Source organism: Podarcis bocagei (assembly GCF_964188305.1).
Source record: "Podarcis bocagei genome assembly, chromosome: 13".
Lineage (NCBI taxonomy): Eukaryota > Metazoa > Chordata > Lepidosauria > Squamata > Lacertidae > Podarcis > Podarcis bocagei.
Genome location: NC_138138.1, coordinates 39,834,339 through 39,849,777, shown reverse-complemented (window position 1 = coordinate 39,849,777; position 15,439 = coordinate 39,834,339). Strand labels below are relative to the sequence as shown.

At 50.1% G+C, this 15,439-nt stretch overlaps 4 protein-coding genes across 4 annotated transcripts; 2 read left to right on the top strand and 2 right to left on the bottom strand.

Annotated features, from left to right (window-relative positions):
- The first annotated feature begins 184 nt into the window (after positions 1 to 184).
- Positions 185 to 967, top strand: LOC308572425 (histone H4). Its single transcript, XM_081168455.1, has one exon. The coding sequence runs from the start codon at positions 305 to 307 to the stop codon at positions 614 to 616; it is 312 nt and encodes a 103-aa protein (XP_081024581.1). The 5' UTR covers positions 185 to 304; the 3' UTR covers positions 617 to 967.
- Positions 968 to 6,831: 5,864 nt separating this feature from the next.
- LOC308571606 (histone H3.2) lies at positions 6,832 to 8,164 on the top strand. Its single transcript, XM_081167246.1, has one exon. The coding sequence runs from the start codon at positions 7,664 to 7,666 to the stop codon at positions 8,072 to 8,074; it is 411 nt and encodes a 136-aa protein (XP_081023372.1). The 5' UTR covers positions 6,832 to 7,663; the 3' UTR covers positions 8,075 to 8,164.
- A 686-nt stretch (positions 8,165 to 8,850) lies between these two features.
- On the bottom strand, positions 8,851 to 9,763 carry LOC308571602 (histone H1.2-like). The gene has a single exon (XM_081167244.1). The coding sequence runs from the start codon at positions 9,707 to 9,709 to the stop codon at positions 9,011 to 9,013; it is 699 nt and encodes a 232-aa protein (XP_081023370.1). The 5' UTR covers positions 9,710 to 9,763; the 3' UTR covers positions 8,851 to 9,010.
- A 4,940-nt stretch (positions 9,764 to 14,703) lies between these two features.
- On the bottom strand, positions 14,704 to 15,199 carry LOC308570608 (histone H4). The gene has a single exon (XM_081165526.1). The coding sequence runs from the start codon at positions 15,109 to 15,111 to the stop codon at positions 14,800 to 14,802; it is 312 nt and encodes a 103-aa protein (XP_081021652.1). The 5' UTR covers positions 15,112 to 15,199; the 3' UTR covers positions 14,704 to 14,799.
- Positions 15,200 to 15,439: the final 240 nt, after the last annotated feature.

Genomic DNA, 15,439 nt, shown 5'->3' with positions numbered 1-15,439 from the left:
TATGAATTGCATATAATTTCGCCTGCTAAGCATCTTTTACTGAGGCTCCAAGCATACCCAAATAACGTGAAGTAAGAAAAAAATCTGATTGGTCAGATTCAAACCCTCGCGGCTTGATTGGTGAAGAAGCCGAGCTACTATGACGAGAGCGCTGACGGAAGTGGGGCGTGGTGAAATCAGAACACGCCCCCTTTGTGCGGGTTTCACTCAGGTCGGGCTCAGTGCTATATATACCCGTGCCGTTGTTCCCGCAGCTTCATTCCTTTTTTCTTCGTCTGAGAGGCAGAGACTTTGCTCAGCAGAGATGTCTGGTCGCGGAAAGGGTGGCAAAGGCCTTGGAAAGGGCGGCGCCAAGCGGCACCGCAAAGTGCTTCGTGATAACATCCAGGGCATCACCAAGCCTGCTATCCGCCGCTTGGCTCGCCGCGGAGGCGTGAAGCGTATTTCTGGCTTGATCTACGAAGAGACCCGAGGCGTCCTCAAAGTCTTTCTGGAGAACGTGATTCGCGATGCTGTGACCTACACCGAGCACGCCAAGAGGAAGACCGTGACTGCCATGGACGTCGTCTACGCTCTGAAGCGCCAGGGTCGTACTTTGTACGGTTTTGGTGGCTAAGCTTTTCAAAACCCTTCATAGACTCAAGAACCCAAAAGGCCCTTATAAGGGCCACCCACGCTTTCATAAAAAGAGCTGCGCTCGCTTGTATCTTAAAAAAGCAACGTTGTGATAAAATGAATGTGTTGCGATTTTTCGGTAGCAATGTAGCCTTGTCCTTATAGAGTGAGGTTGCCAAAGGAAACATGATTACGGTTTAGGAACTTGGGCTGGTTTCCAGCTTTTGATATTTTCTTGTCACATTTGCGCTACTTTTGTAGCAACCGACTGAGGTTTCCTCTTTAAAACTAAATACGTAGTGGGAGTTTGTGAGCTTGCTATTTTCTGGGTTAATTAAATAAAATCCCCACCCCCCGGTTTCCCGCCTTGCTTTGTTTAATTTTAAGCCCCATGTAGAACGTTAATAAAGGAGTAATGCTGGTCGCCATTTCCTTTCTCAAGGCTTTTTTGTGGCAGATCTCGCAGCTTCAAATAGGTTTTCCGTTTTCATCTAAAAAAGCTCTGTATCCTGCCTCGTGTGTTTCTTAACATAACACCCCTTTTAACGCGTGATTTAATCGTCGGTCTAGCTATACTGCAAATTGGGGAGTGGGAGGCGCGTTTATCCATGAACAAAGAAACCAGAAATGGCATAGAAAAAACGCGGGATTTCTAGTAGCTATCCAATTGCAAAGTAACGCGGGGGTTTTAGATTGGTTCCACCCAAACGCGTCACAAATCACGAGACTTCATTCTTATCTCCTTTTGCCCCGCCTTCCGTGCTGACTACGCATGTGCAAAGCGTCGCTTTGTATGCTGAATGGAGCATATAAGAAAGTACGGTAATTGAGCTGGCCCCTTAACTCTGAAAAAAAAATTAAAAATGTTGGGGGGAAATGATGTACCGGTGGCTTGTTGGTGTCTTAGGACAGGCAAGCGGTTGCTGAGCAATACCTTTTCAGGAGTACCAGTTACTGAAACAGACAGACAAAGCTGTTGAGTTCATCAGAACTCTTATCAAGAACCAGCAGTTAACACAGTTTCGTCATGCACACACATAGAACCTATTAAAGTTAGAGAGCAAAAGTAAAGAGAAATACAAGTAAAGTGTATATTGATTTTAGCTGGTTACACCAGGTATATAAATATATTCCAGTTTGTGTAGTGCTAATTAGCGGTTAGGCTTGAGCAGCAATTAAAAATAGTATCAGAACCTTGCCTGTTTACTTTCACCTCAGATTCTTAGAGATAGGAGAAACAAAATGGACAAAGTACATATTAGGGCACTTTTTTGGTGATGCTAAAAATTGTCATGATTCCAAAATACATCTTGTTATGTACTGAGTTGAATAGGATCCAAAATGCAGCAGTCTGATTGGTCCTAGAACAATAGGATTCAGAATGCAGCAGTCTGATTGGTCCACAGGAGCCACCCAATACAGCTCCAGGTGGAAGTGAATCCGCAACCTGATTGGCCTACAGGAGACTCCCAGAATTAGCCAATCATGTGGGGCCCATTGTGGAAATAATGTATATAAAACAGACATTCTGGGGGCACTTCCATTCCTCCTCACCACTATGAGCTAAATAAAAAGCATGAAATCTACTCTTGACTCTGAGTATATTTCACTGGCAACAAGGATGGGATCCCACCGAGCTGACCGCCACACACAGCACTGCAGCCCCACCACCTGCTGCACTGCTGCCTCGCACCTTGTATCCAGGCTGTCACACCATTGCCTTGCACCATGTATCCAGGCTTCAGCTCCAGGCCCCAAGGAACTCAGAATGGCAATCGACAGCAGCTTCTCGCCATTCAACCCGGCATCAGGAGACTGGGAAGCATACACCTCCCGTTTCACCTTCCTCCTAGAAGCCAAAGGGGTCACCAACGAAGAAGACACCAAGAAGAGGGCGATATTCTTCAGTGTCTGTGGAGAGGAGACGTTTGAAATTGCCCGGGCTCTCCTTGCGCCTGAAGACGTCGCTACTGTTCCTTACAAAACAATAATGGAACGGCTGAAGGGGCACTTCTCACCGCAGCCCTCGGTAGTGGCTTGTCGAAATGCCTTCTACGCAAAGCGGCAAGCCCCTGGGGAAACCATAACTGAGTTTGTGACCTCCCTCCGCCAAGCTGCCCGGTTCTGCAACTTCTCAGAGTTGGAGAACATGCTTCGTGACCGCCTTGTCGGTGGCCTGAAGGATGAGAAGCTGCAACGACGCCTCTACGCCAAGAAGGACCTAACGTTCCAGGTTGCTCTGGAGGAGGCCCTGGCAACGGAAGCTGCCAAGAGGTCCATGCAAGAGGCACGGCTGAGCCTGCCGCCCCAACCGAGGGTCCACCACAAAAACCTCACCAATGACTCAGGATCTGTCAGGGAGGAGGTGCACCAAGTACAGTGGTACACTCAAGCAGCACACAGACCACAGCTGCCTTAAGGAGAATGCACTGATTCACCGCCCTGGGAAGGCGATGGGCCACGCGAACGCCCTCAGCAGGCTACCACTACCAGAAACAGGCCCCGACCCAGCGCTCGCGCAAGAGGTTATTAGCCTGGAGTTGCTTCCCAACCACCCCATTCAGGCACAAGAAGTTATATTGTTTAAAACCTTTAATAAATATTTTATGGGGGGGGGGAGTTGCGCACCATTCCAAGAAAGATAAGATCATCTCCTGGGTCCAGGACTGGGTGTGGAGGCAGCCCCAGGTCTGAATTCGTGGGCTACACAACCCATAAACATGAACTGTCAGCCCACAAGGGGTGCCTGTTATGGGAAGCAGGGTCGTTGTTCCCCATCCGCTCCGCAAAAGGGTCCTGACAGCCCTATATGGGACACACCCAGGGGTTGTGAGAATGAAGGCCCTCTTCCGGAGTTATGTGTGGTGGCCAGGGATTGACAGAGTGATAGAGGCCTGGGTCAAACACTGCCAGGCCTGCCAAGAATCCCACCCAGATCCCCCAAGGGCCCAAGTCCAGTCCTGGGAGTCCGCCCGAGCACCATGGTCATGCCTGCACGTGGACTTCACTGGCCCCTTTCAGAGGAAAACATTCTTCATAGTGGTGGACTCCTACTCCAAATGGCTGGAAGTCGCACTGGTACCGTCCACTTCGACGTTCACAGCCATCCGGGTACTACGCAGGCTGTTTGCAACCCACGGGCTCCCTGACACTCATCTCGGACAACGGAACTGCATTTACGTCAGGAGAATTCGAGACCTTCACAGCACTGAACGCCATCCGCTACATCCGCTTGGCGCCATTCCACCCTGCCACCAATGGCCAAGCAGAGCGCATGGTGCGGGCCACCAAGGACACCCTCCGCCGCATGACGTAAGGGGATTGGTAGTACCGCCTGGCCACATTCCTTCTAGCACAGCACAGGACCCCCACCTCAACAACAGGCCAGAGCCCCACTGAACTATTAATGGGCTAGCGCCTCACAACCAGACTGGACCGCCTTCACCCCGATAGAGCTCAGGATGAGGTAGTGGTGGGGGAAGGCAGGAACCCCCGGACCTTTGTGGCCCAGGACCCAGTGTACACAAAGAATTTTGGGGCAGGCCCAGCATGGGTACCCGCCACAGTTACCAGGGTCACTGGCCCTGTGTCTTCCGAGGTCCTAATGGAGGGGGGGGCAATGCTGGCACCGCCACTGCGACCAGATACGGTGACGATTCCAGGGAGAAAACCAGGAGGAGGACAGGTCAGAGGAGTCCCAAGGGAACAGTGGGGCAGTGAGGCCCGTAGAGCAGGAGGGGCCAACAGGGGAGGCAGAATCAGTAAATACAGAAAGGACCCATGAGGCCGAAAGGACACTGGAACCAGAGCCACGACTGAGCGAGCCGGTTGTGCCAGACCAAACAGCCCCATTGCAGCCAGCATCCTTGGAACACAGCCAAAACCCGAACCACTGACCAGGGAACACCCCAGGCCGCAACGCACACGTAGGTGGCTGGCATACCTTGAGGGCTATGAATGCAACTTCCCAGGCAGGACTGGAACTTAGAGGGGAGGGGTGTTATGTACTGAGTACTGAGTTGAATAGGATCCAAAAGGCAGCAGTCTGATTGGTCCTAGAACAATAGGATCCAGAATGCAGCAGTCTAATCGGTCCACAGGGACCACCCAATCCAGCTCCAGGTGGAAGTGAATCCGCAACCTGATTGGCCTACAGGAGAATCCTAGAATTAGCCAATCACATGGGGCCCATTGTGTAAATAATCTATATAAAGCAGACATTCTGGAGGAACTTACATTCCTCCTCCTCACCTCTATGAGGTGAATAAAGAACATGAAATCCACTCTTGACTCTGAGTATATTTCACATCTAATGGATGTTGGTGGGGGCAAATGGAAGTTGATTAGATGTGTTTGTTGTTATTACATCAACAAGCTCTGTTCATGCACCCACAATAATGTCAGTGAGCATCAAGTGTGTAGAGCAGTGTTTCCCAACCGGTGTTCCGCGGCACACGAGTGTGCCGTGAGACGTTGCCTCGTGTGCCGCGAGATGCCTGGAGGGAGGCGGGCGAGTCGGGCGGCGAGAGGCGGGGCGGCGGCGGCGAGGAGAGGCCGCGCCTCCTGCTGCTGCCTGGCGCTCCTCCTCGCAGCCGGCAGCGCTGCCTGGGCGCCTCCGCGCGACTCTGCCTCGCTGGGTTTGGTCTCCCAGCAGAGACGGGTCACACGCGCACCTCCCTCCCTCCCTCAGCCTGCGCGGAGGGAGAGCCAGAGAGAGGCATCGCTCCTGCGCGGCGGGAGAGGGAGCAGCCGGAGCGATGCCCCAAACGAACGCATGGGACCGGAGGGGAAATCCTCTCCGAGGCGGATTGAGCGCAGCTGAGAGAAGCCTTTCGAGGAGCTGCCGTGTCCCCTGGAAACCCCCTTCCCAGCTCTGCCTGCCTGCCTGCCGTGGGGCTCGTATCGCCCTTTAAAGGGCGCGGGAAACTAGAAATGTGGGGACTTGGGGTTTTCCTCAGGCTGAATTCCGAGCTGAATTCCGAGCGAGGGACTGAGGGGGGAGGGAAAAAACTTTCACTTTCGTGCGTCCCTCCCGGCGTGACGCTGCGCGCTGACGTCACGGGGCGGGGCTTTAATGGTGGTGTGCCGCGAGATTTTTTTTCAGTAAACAGGTGTGCCGTTGCCCAAAAAAGTTTGGGAAACACTGGTGTAGAGGAAGCTCCTGCTGCATCCCACCAGTAAGCGCCCCCCCTCCCGCTTCCTGAGGATAAAATGGGAGAGCAATCCATGCTTGCCACTTTCAGTTCCTGGTAGGAAAGGTGGGGTAGACAAGGGAATAAAAATAATCTGTGGTGACAGGGGCTGATGGAACACAACCATTTATTTCTGGTGGGGGTCGGGGGTGGGGAACGGGTTCCTCATCCCTGCCCTACACAGTTTATATGCCTGTGAAAATCTTATTGAATACATGAGGAGGGCAGTTCACAAAATATAAAAGGGCAATTCTGCCCCTCACACTGCAGCAATTGGAGAGCATGTCCCAGCTGTGGTTCCTAGCCCATCAGCCCCAGCTGATGAAGTGACTCAACTGCAGCGGCAAAATGTTGGCTTAAACAGCTAAGCGCACAGCAGAGTTGTAAATGACTTGTGCCACTGAGATGGTGAGGGAGGAGTGTGCATTTGGTTAATGTATTACTCATGCTCTAAAGCAGTGAGCAGCACATTTTGCTGTCAGAGGACCGCACTCATTTGTGCGCAGCCCACTGGGGGCCACATGCAAGGGATGGGGTGGGGCAGGATTAAAAAGTGGGTGGAGCAATAGGTGTGGCTGACCTTCTAGGCTACCTTCTAGCCATGCAAATGTGAGAAGTTCCTACACATGCACACACACTTACATGCCTCTCCCTCCATGCAAGCAAGTTGTATCCATTCCAAATTTGCAATCTATTCCATTTGCAAAAGCACAAAGGGGGGGGGGGCGACATGCCTAGTGACCAATGTGACCTGGGAGAGTCCCTAGGATTGGTTGGAAACCTGAAGGCTTGCATTTGACCCCATGCCAGAGTAGGGGATTACGTATTAACTACACATTTTAATGAAGAATTTCATGGATTTTAATACATTATGTATTGCCTTATCGAATAATAGAGTTGGAAGGAATGCATTAGTCCAACCCCCTGCAATGCAGGGATATGCAGCTGTCTCTTATGGGGATTGAATCTGCAACCTTGACATTATCAGCACCACACTCTCAGCATTGAGATGGTACTGACTGCACCCCCCACGTATGTTGGCTGTGCTGAAATACTAGGAACTTTAGACTCCTCTCCAAATTTTTCAATTCCTCCTCTTTACTACAAAATTTTGTTACTACAGTGCATGATCTTGTTCCCCCCTCTTCCATCTCCATCTTTGGTGTTCCTTCTCTTAAAACATGGGCCACTTTTTTCTGCTGAAAGGTGAGATAAAAATCCTTTTTGGGGGGGATATACTTTTGTCAGTTTGATATGAATTACTTCGACGATATAATAGGAATTAAATGTGACACTGACAACTCCTATAATTAGGGAGCAATCCTAGCTCCACTTAACAAGGGAGTAATTTCCATGGAGCTATTTCGGGGTCCCCACCCCCCTTCTGAGTGTGCTTAGGTTATGCAGCTCTAATAAAACGAATGTTAAGGTTATGCGTGTTGAATAACGAGGGAGAATCCGCACCGGAGGGAATTCCTCCTTGTGCTATGATTCTTCAAGCACAACACAGGAGCCGCGCGCATTCTTTCCGCGTGGGAATCTGTGAATCGTTGCGGGATGTGACTGGGCATGGCATGTTTACTGCTAGAAAGCAAGAGGCGGCCCGGAGGGTCCTCACTCCGGAGAACAAAGACTGGGCGTGCGAGAAGGAGGATCAACCAATCAGAAAGCCTTGCCATCACTGGTCCAACCAGGGCAGAGCCCGCGATATTCAAACTTTTTCAACGGCTGCGTTGCGGACCTCAGCCAATAGGACCACGAGGATTCGGCTATAAATATCCGCCAGCCCAGCCGCTGCCTTCATTGTTTCGAAGTACTGCAGAGAGGTTAACTTTGTTGCTGACTTTCTTGGAGAGATGGCCCGCACCAAGCAGACCGCCCGCAAATCCACCGGTGGCAAAGCGCCGCGCAAGCAGCTGGCCACGAAGGCTGCGCGTAAAAGCGCTCCGGCCACGGGGGGCGTGAAGAAGCCTCACCGCTACCGGCCGGGCACGGTGGCGCTGCGCGAGATCCGTCGCTACCAGAAGTCTACGGAGCTTCTGATCCGCAAGCTGCCCTTCCAGCGGCTGGTGCGCGAGATCGCGCAGGACTTCAAGACGGACCTTCGTTTCCAGAGCTCTGCGGTGATGGCTCTACAGGAGGCGAGCGAGGCTTACCTGGTGGGTCTGTTCGAAGACACGAACCTGTGCGCCATCCACGCCAAGCGGGTGACCATCATGCCCAAAGACATCCAGCTCGCCAGGCGCATCCGCGGGGAAAGGGCTTAAAAAACTACAGTATTACAATTCATTTCGGCAAACTCGTAACAACCCAAAGGCTCTTTTAAGAGCCACCCACTCCTTCACTTAAAGAGCTGGTTGCTGCTGCAGCGATCTGTCTGTTTATACTGTCCAAAATACGTAACGGGCTATCCCTGGTATGGCTTCAACTGCATTTGTATCTTGAAAAGTCTAAAGATTGGGGGGGGCGGGCAGTGGTGGGGGGGGTGCATGGCGGATAGGGTTTAGCAGAGTATAGGAGACCTCGCTACCCTATTATCGTGAGTTTATACGGAGTCAAGCACTGAATTATTGACAAGGGTGGCAGCAGCTCCTTCAGGCTGGAGATATGGGGGATTTTAAGGATCTGGGAAAATGATGACTAGTGATGACTGGCGCAAGCGCGTACTGGAATTTCAGCGTTCATTCTTGTGGGCGAAGTGGAGTAAGGGATATACCTAGCGGGAAATTGTGTGTCTACACCCCTGGAACTCGTATACGAAACTTTGTTGCACTCGAGACCCCCTCGCGAAACTGTTGCCCACTCTTAAGTCTGAACCAGCGAAGACTTACTAAAATGCCTTCAATTCACTCTTAGCTGACAACACAGGAGTAGGCACACGAGTAATTGCGCTCAAGCAAACTACGGTACACTACTGCCCCGTAAAACCAAGTACCCCAAACCACTGCTAAGGAGGCGAACCACTCAACACTGTGCGTAGCTGCACCGAAGTGCAGGCGCAGACTAGGGTGCAAGTGCGCACAGGGATTGCAGCGTCCCTTGATTTGTTAAGAAGCGGGCGAGAGGGGTGTGTGAGTTTCAAAGTACGGGGAGAACCTCTGGTGCAGCGCAAGTCAGCTCTTTCCGGGTGAGAAAGTGGGTGGCTCTTAAAAGAGCCTTTGGGATGGCGAGGGCTGCTGGCGGGCGGGCGTGGCGTGGCCTCTTCACTTCTTCTTGGGCGCCGCCTTCTTGGGCTTGGCCACTCGGGCCTTGGGCGTCTTGGGCTTGGCTTTGGCCTTCGCCTTGACGGCCTTGGCCTTAGCGGGGCTCTTGGGCGCCGCCTTCTTGGGCTTGGCGGCCTTGGCCTTCTTGGGGCTCTTGGCCGCCGCTTTCTTGGCGCCCGCCGCCGGCTTCTTGGCCGCCGCCGCCGCCTTCTTGGGGCTCTTCTTGGCGACCGGCTTCTTGGGCTTCTTGGCCGAGCCGGAGGCGGGCTTCTTGGGCGTCGCCTTCTTGGTGCGCCCGGCGGTCGGCTTCTTCTTGGCCCCGGCCGCCGCCGCCGCCGCCTTGTCCCTGGCCGTGTCGTGCAGCTGCTTCTTGTTGAGCTTGAAGGAGCCCGAGGCGCCCGTGCCTTTGGTCTGCACCAAGGTGCCTTTGCTGACGAGGCTCTTGAGGCCCAGCTTGATGCGGCTGTTGTTCTTGTCCACGTCGTAGCCGGCGGCCGCCAGCGCCTTCTTGAGCGCCGCCAGGGACACCCCGTTGCGCTCCTTGGACGCGGCCACCGCCTTGGTCAGCAGCTCCGTCACGCTGGGACCCGACGCCTTGCGCGGCCCCTTGGTGGCACCCGCCGGCTTCTTGGCTTTCTTGGCCGGCGCCTTGGCGGCCGGCGCCGCGGCCACGGGCGCTTCGGGAGCAGTTTCCGACATGGTCGCCTCTGCTCGCGACGGCTTTCCGCTGGGGCTGATGCTGAAGGAGGAGGAGGAGGCTGCGGGCTGCGGGCTAGAACCTCTCGGAACCGAAAAGTAAAGTCTGAAGTGCGGCCCCGGAGCTGCCTGCTATTTATAGGGGCGGAGCTGCGCGCTGATTGGTGCGCTCGCAGACCCCGCGCTCTCCTCCGCAGCCAGACATGGCTCCTGTCCCCGCTGCAACTTTGTGTTTCTTGAGTGCCACAAAACGGCCCAAATCGCCGCGTCGCCGCCTCGCAGCGCGCCGGGCCCCGGGCGAAAGGGACCTGCGGGAGCCTCTCTCTCCGAGCCCGGCCGCCTCGCGGGCCGGGGAGGCGGCGCGCCGGGGGAAACCAGGCAGAAGCGCGGCCGAGTCCCGCTCGGCGCGCCTGGCGCCGGGAAATCTGGGCCTTTTTCGGCTAAATTAAAAACTTCTCGCGGCGATCGGGGGCCCGAGAAACGCGCCGGGCCAATCTCGGGGGGGTCTGCGCCCCGCTGGTGGGGGACCCGGCGTCTCCGGAGCGGCCGTTGTTGCGCAAAAGCGCTTCGAGTTGGGCCAAGTAACACATTCATTCATTCACTTTGGGCCCAGAGAGAAGTTGCCTCGCACAGAAAGGCCCTCAGTTTTAGGGCGTATAAAAAATAATTCTTTATTTATTTTAAATTATCTCACTCCTTTTCATGGCCTGACAATATATATTGATCCTAACATATAGTTCTGAAAGCACCCATGGCATTTTATGGCGCTAGCATTCTCCTTGCCACACTAATGGGTGCTGGAGGTTTTTAAGTGTCTAATGACTGGCTCGCCGTCTGGAAAGTATCCTATGCCGCCTTTTCACTCCATTCTGCAGAGTTTTATTTGTGCAATGAGACAGCCTGATTTCTGACCCAGGTACCTAATTGGGAAATTGCAATAGCAATTTATTAAATGCAAATAGAGCATATCTTGATCAAAGGGACTGGAGGAGGAAGGGAGTGTGGATTTCGCAAAACTCGGTTGCTAGAGTACAAACAATCCTCTTAAAATCAGAGTATAACAATGGCAGAACAATCTGAAATGGCTGGAAGGAGTCAGTTTCAGTTCTCCCCTTATTGCTTTATGAATTTATAAAGTTGCCATCATATTTTAAGTAGCCCACTGGGCACGACCTGACTTGATGCTGAGTAAATGCATATAGGACTGCACTGGTGATCGATGCTCCTACATTTTCTCCATCTCAAAGTTCTCCTCTGTGGTACCAGCTTTCAAATTCATATAAAGCAAAGGGTGTGATGCCCCAGCAGACTACTGGTCAGTTTTCACTGGACCAATAGGTATCAGCTGCTGTTTGCTGTGATTTCTGCCAATGAGTGGACCAGGGCTTGGTTTTGCAAGGAGTGTCTACATATAAATCAGCCCAGGGACTTTTCATTGATATGACTCAAGACTGTTAGGTCACACTTTCTGTCTGGACGTGACACATTCTGATGCCAGATGCAAGTATCCTGAGCTGCTCAGTTTGTGGGGGTTTTTTAGGCTGCACACACACAGAACATTTAATGCACATGGCTCCCTGCAAAGAATCTGGGAAGTGTAGTTTGTTTAGGGTGTTTGGAGCTGTAGCCCTGTGAGGGTGAACCACAGTTCCCACAATTCTTTGGGTGAATCCATGAGTGCCAGATGAAGCGATTCCACCACATATGAAGTAGTGTTCCAGCAGAACCACAGCCTCTCCTTTTCTGATTTTAGACAGAGTGGAGTCCAATACCATCTCAATAGCCTTTTTAGAGTGGCTTCTTATATACTGTATTTGCAGATATGGTTTTTAATGGGGCTCTGGACAGCAACATTTCCCAAATCCTCTATCCAAATACCTCAGTTGCTCTCCCAAAGTAGTCTCAGTCCATGGGATGAGCCACATTCTACGTATATTGAGTAGAAATTTGTATATATTTGAAGCTTGGCCACTTCAACTGGAGACTGCATGTGAACAAAAGGTGTTTTTTTTAAAAAAAAGTCGAGGAACGGAGCCCTTCTCCTTTATGGAGTAGGACTTGGATAAATGAATATACTTGAGTCTGTTATAGGGAGACATGTTTTATTTTATCCTTAAGCAAATTTTCTGCAATGGGTCAACCTTTGGGCAAAATCTCTTTTCATTTTATGTATTCCTCTTTTTCTGCACAATAGGAACTGGTGATACTTATCATCAAAGCAAAGGCCAGCTAATCCAAAATAGGAGTAAAAGGGTGATGGCAAATGAGCTAAGTGCAAACTGCCATTCACACTGCATTCAGAAGTTCTGCTGTTACTTATTTTGCTAATGTGAGCCCATGATGTTTTCAGGAAAGATAGGGCATTAAAATTGGGTTGTGAGGATTCCAAGTTCCGTTTTGACTGATAGATTTAAAGCTGAGTTATTAATCACATGTGCCAACAATTTTAATTGCAAGACCTCATAATGCAGCTTAAGATTTGGGGCACCAAGAGCTCCCTCAGTTCTCAGTCGATACAGGGTTAGACCGTTCATCCTGCTCCTTTTGCCTCCTGAAGTAAAAATACTAATAATCAAATGTTGCCACCCATCCAGTTGAGGACAAGGGATATGTATGGGCAGTTTCAGAAAGAAAAATAGAAATTTAGGAAGCATTCACATCTTCAGTGCTGCAATTTGGTCTAACCAACTTAAAGTTAAATGCTTCCAAGAGCAGAGCTCTTCTGTGGTCTTTTTATGGAGATTCCCTAAATTTCTTTGGCAGAGTACCTTCCTTTGGTATAATGATACCAAGATACCTAATTATTCCATATAACAATTTGGAATGGTATCTTTGAGTCCCCTCCAAGCAGGCAGTTTTGTATTTGTGGGGTGGGATTCTGTGGCAGAAGGCATTCAGGCTAGTCCTTTAAAGCCTTTTAAGCACCCCTTTTTTACACATCTAAAGATTTAGTCAAGTACAGTGGTACCTTGGTTCTCAAACGCCTTGGTTCTCAAACGCCTTGGTTCTCAAACGCCTTGGTTCCCAAATGCTGAAAACCCAGAAGTGTTTCGGTTTTCGAAGATGCAGTTGTCAGCTATTGTTTCCGAGGTGCTTGCACCAATCAGAAGCTGTGCCTTGGTTTTTGAACATTTTGGAAGTCAAACGGACTTCCAGAATGGATCAGGTTTGACGCTTTTGTTTTTGCTATTTATTTTGAGTTTTTGTTTTTGAGGCTTTTTCCATTAATTTGTCTTTGTGACTGTGTGGAACCCATTTCAACTCCTGATTGATTGTGTGGCTGTGGAAATAGATAAAAGACCCAAACAATGGCTATCTTCAGTTCAGGTAAGATTTTTCTGTAAAATAATTATCATCTACAATACTGTCATTCATTTTATAGTACAGTGCATTGATTATTGCTTTCATTTTATGGATCAGTGGTCTCATTAGATAGTAAAATTCATGTTAAATTGCTGTTTTGGGAGTTGTTTTTAAAAGTCTGGAATGGATTGAGCTGTTTTGCATTACTTTCTATGGGAAAGTGCGGTTTGGTTTTGGAACACTTTGGTTTTGGAACGGACTGCTGGAACGGATTAAGTTTGAGAACCAACGTACCACTGTACAACTATGTTGCCATAGAAACAACTAGCAAGTGATACCTCCAGAAAGAGAGGATAGCAGGGCTTCCCCACCATGTCATTCTAGGGATAGGAGAGTCGGAGAGCAATAGGTCATGTTTAAAGTCTTTAAGATAATGCAAGGCTATCTTTGAAAAAACAACCAAAAAACCATTTTCTTGGCTGTGCACTGGAGCTTGTTTATCTCATTAGGCTCTTGTAAGGAAAGAGAAATTAATATGTAGCTGATGATTTATATCCACCTGGGCAAGTGGAAGCACTTCTTGGTCAAGCATGGCAGGGCACCCAATTTTTGTTGACTTCCTCCACCCCTCTGCGGTCCCTCTTTGCCATATCCCAAATTACTCTGGAATATTCTCCAACTCTCAGGATCAGCTCTTCTGGGTCAGCATGGCTCTACAGTGGACACCACACACACAACACAAATACATACCTGAAATGTTAAGAACCTTTATAACAAAGGTACCATGACATAAGACATTCAACGAACTACAGCTTTCAAAAGAACACACAATACCTAGTTTGTTTGTTTTTTAAAAAGGGGTGTTTCATGAAATTGGGATCACCAACACACAGCCCAGCAAGAATATATTGATGCTAGTTAGTTAATCAAAACACACATCAAGCAGTCTGTGTTCCAGTTTTAAGAACATAAGATCATAGCTGTCAACGTTTCCCTTTTTTAAAGGGAAATTCCCTTATTCCGAATAGGATTCCTCGCAAGATCAGACCAATGGGTTTCCTATTTCAGCAAGACCTGAGCACAACAGAACTCCCCTCTCCCTGCAGTTTCCAGCAACTGATGCGAGTTTTAACTCATGCGAGATTTTGAATTTCCCGCGCCGCCGAGTCGTTGTGGCGGGGAATTAAACCACGCCTCCATCTGCTTCTCTTTGTTCTCGGGTCAGCATGGCGGAAGCCAGTGCAGCATTCAGATCTCGTTTTTTATCGTTTAAGAGTTTTTATCGTTTTTAAGAGTAGGTTTAAGCACAGCTGAAGATGGAAGAGTGCGCTTAGGAAGAACCAGAAAAAACCACTTGAGAGGGGGAGGCTATATTCCCCAAGCGCAGAAGCACCAATTATTTTCCTGAAAGAAAATGGCGACCGCTTTCTCCCAGAAGGCGCTCGAGGGTGGAATTGCAAGTTAAATATCATAAATCACTCGCGGGTAGCAAACAAAGCGGTAGGGTTAAACCTAGGAACTTTTATAGAAGCGGTTTAGCGTTACTCTTAATAAAGGAAGCCAATCCTAGGTCGGCTGCAACACTCGACTCACTTTTACGAGAAATCCTTTTCATTTCCTGTGAAACGATAATGAAGGTAACAAAGTACCGTAACTCATAATTATTTCCGCATAAAATGTATCAGTATCATAGATTAGGTGGTTCAGCACTTTTTAAGAAAAAGTGGGTGGCCCTGAAAAGGGCCTTTGGGTTTTTTGTTTTAAGTAGTTTCAAGAACGAAGAAATCCCCTTAGCCACCAAAACCGTACAGAGTACGACCCTGGCGCTTCAGAGCGTAGACGACGTCCATGGCAGTCACGGTCTTCCTCTTGGCGTGCTCGGTGTAGGTCACAGCATCACGAATCACGTTCTCCAGAAAGACTTTGAGGACGCCTCGGGTCTCTTCGTAGATCAAGCCAGAAATACGCTTCACGCCTCCACGGCGAGCCAAGCGGCGGATAGCAGGCTTGGTGATGCCCTGGATGTTATCGCGAAGCACTTTGCGGTGCCGCTTGGCGCCTCCCTTTCCAAGGCCTTTTCCTCCCTTTCCACGTCCAGACATCTTCTCAGCAGAACAGAAACCAAACTGTACCGCGAAACAGAGGCTGCCACAACTTTTATAGTCTGAAGTCGGACCAGAGTGGAAACCTGCACGAGAAATATATAGGCTCCGCCTCCCACTTTTCCCCGCGTGTTGGAAACGCCCATGAATTCTCAGTAACCAATCAGCAGAACCATGGAAGCTGTCCAATCAGACCTCGTGGAGAAGTATCCAATCAGAGCTCGAGCCCGGGGAAAGACTTATTCGAGCTTGGTTATTGCGGGCTTAGATTCCAAAAGCGTCGCTCAGCTCAATGAATGAGGCGAATGCAGCCTCCAGTGTGCTTCTT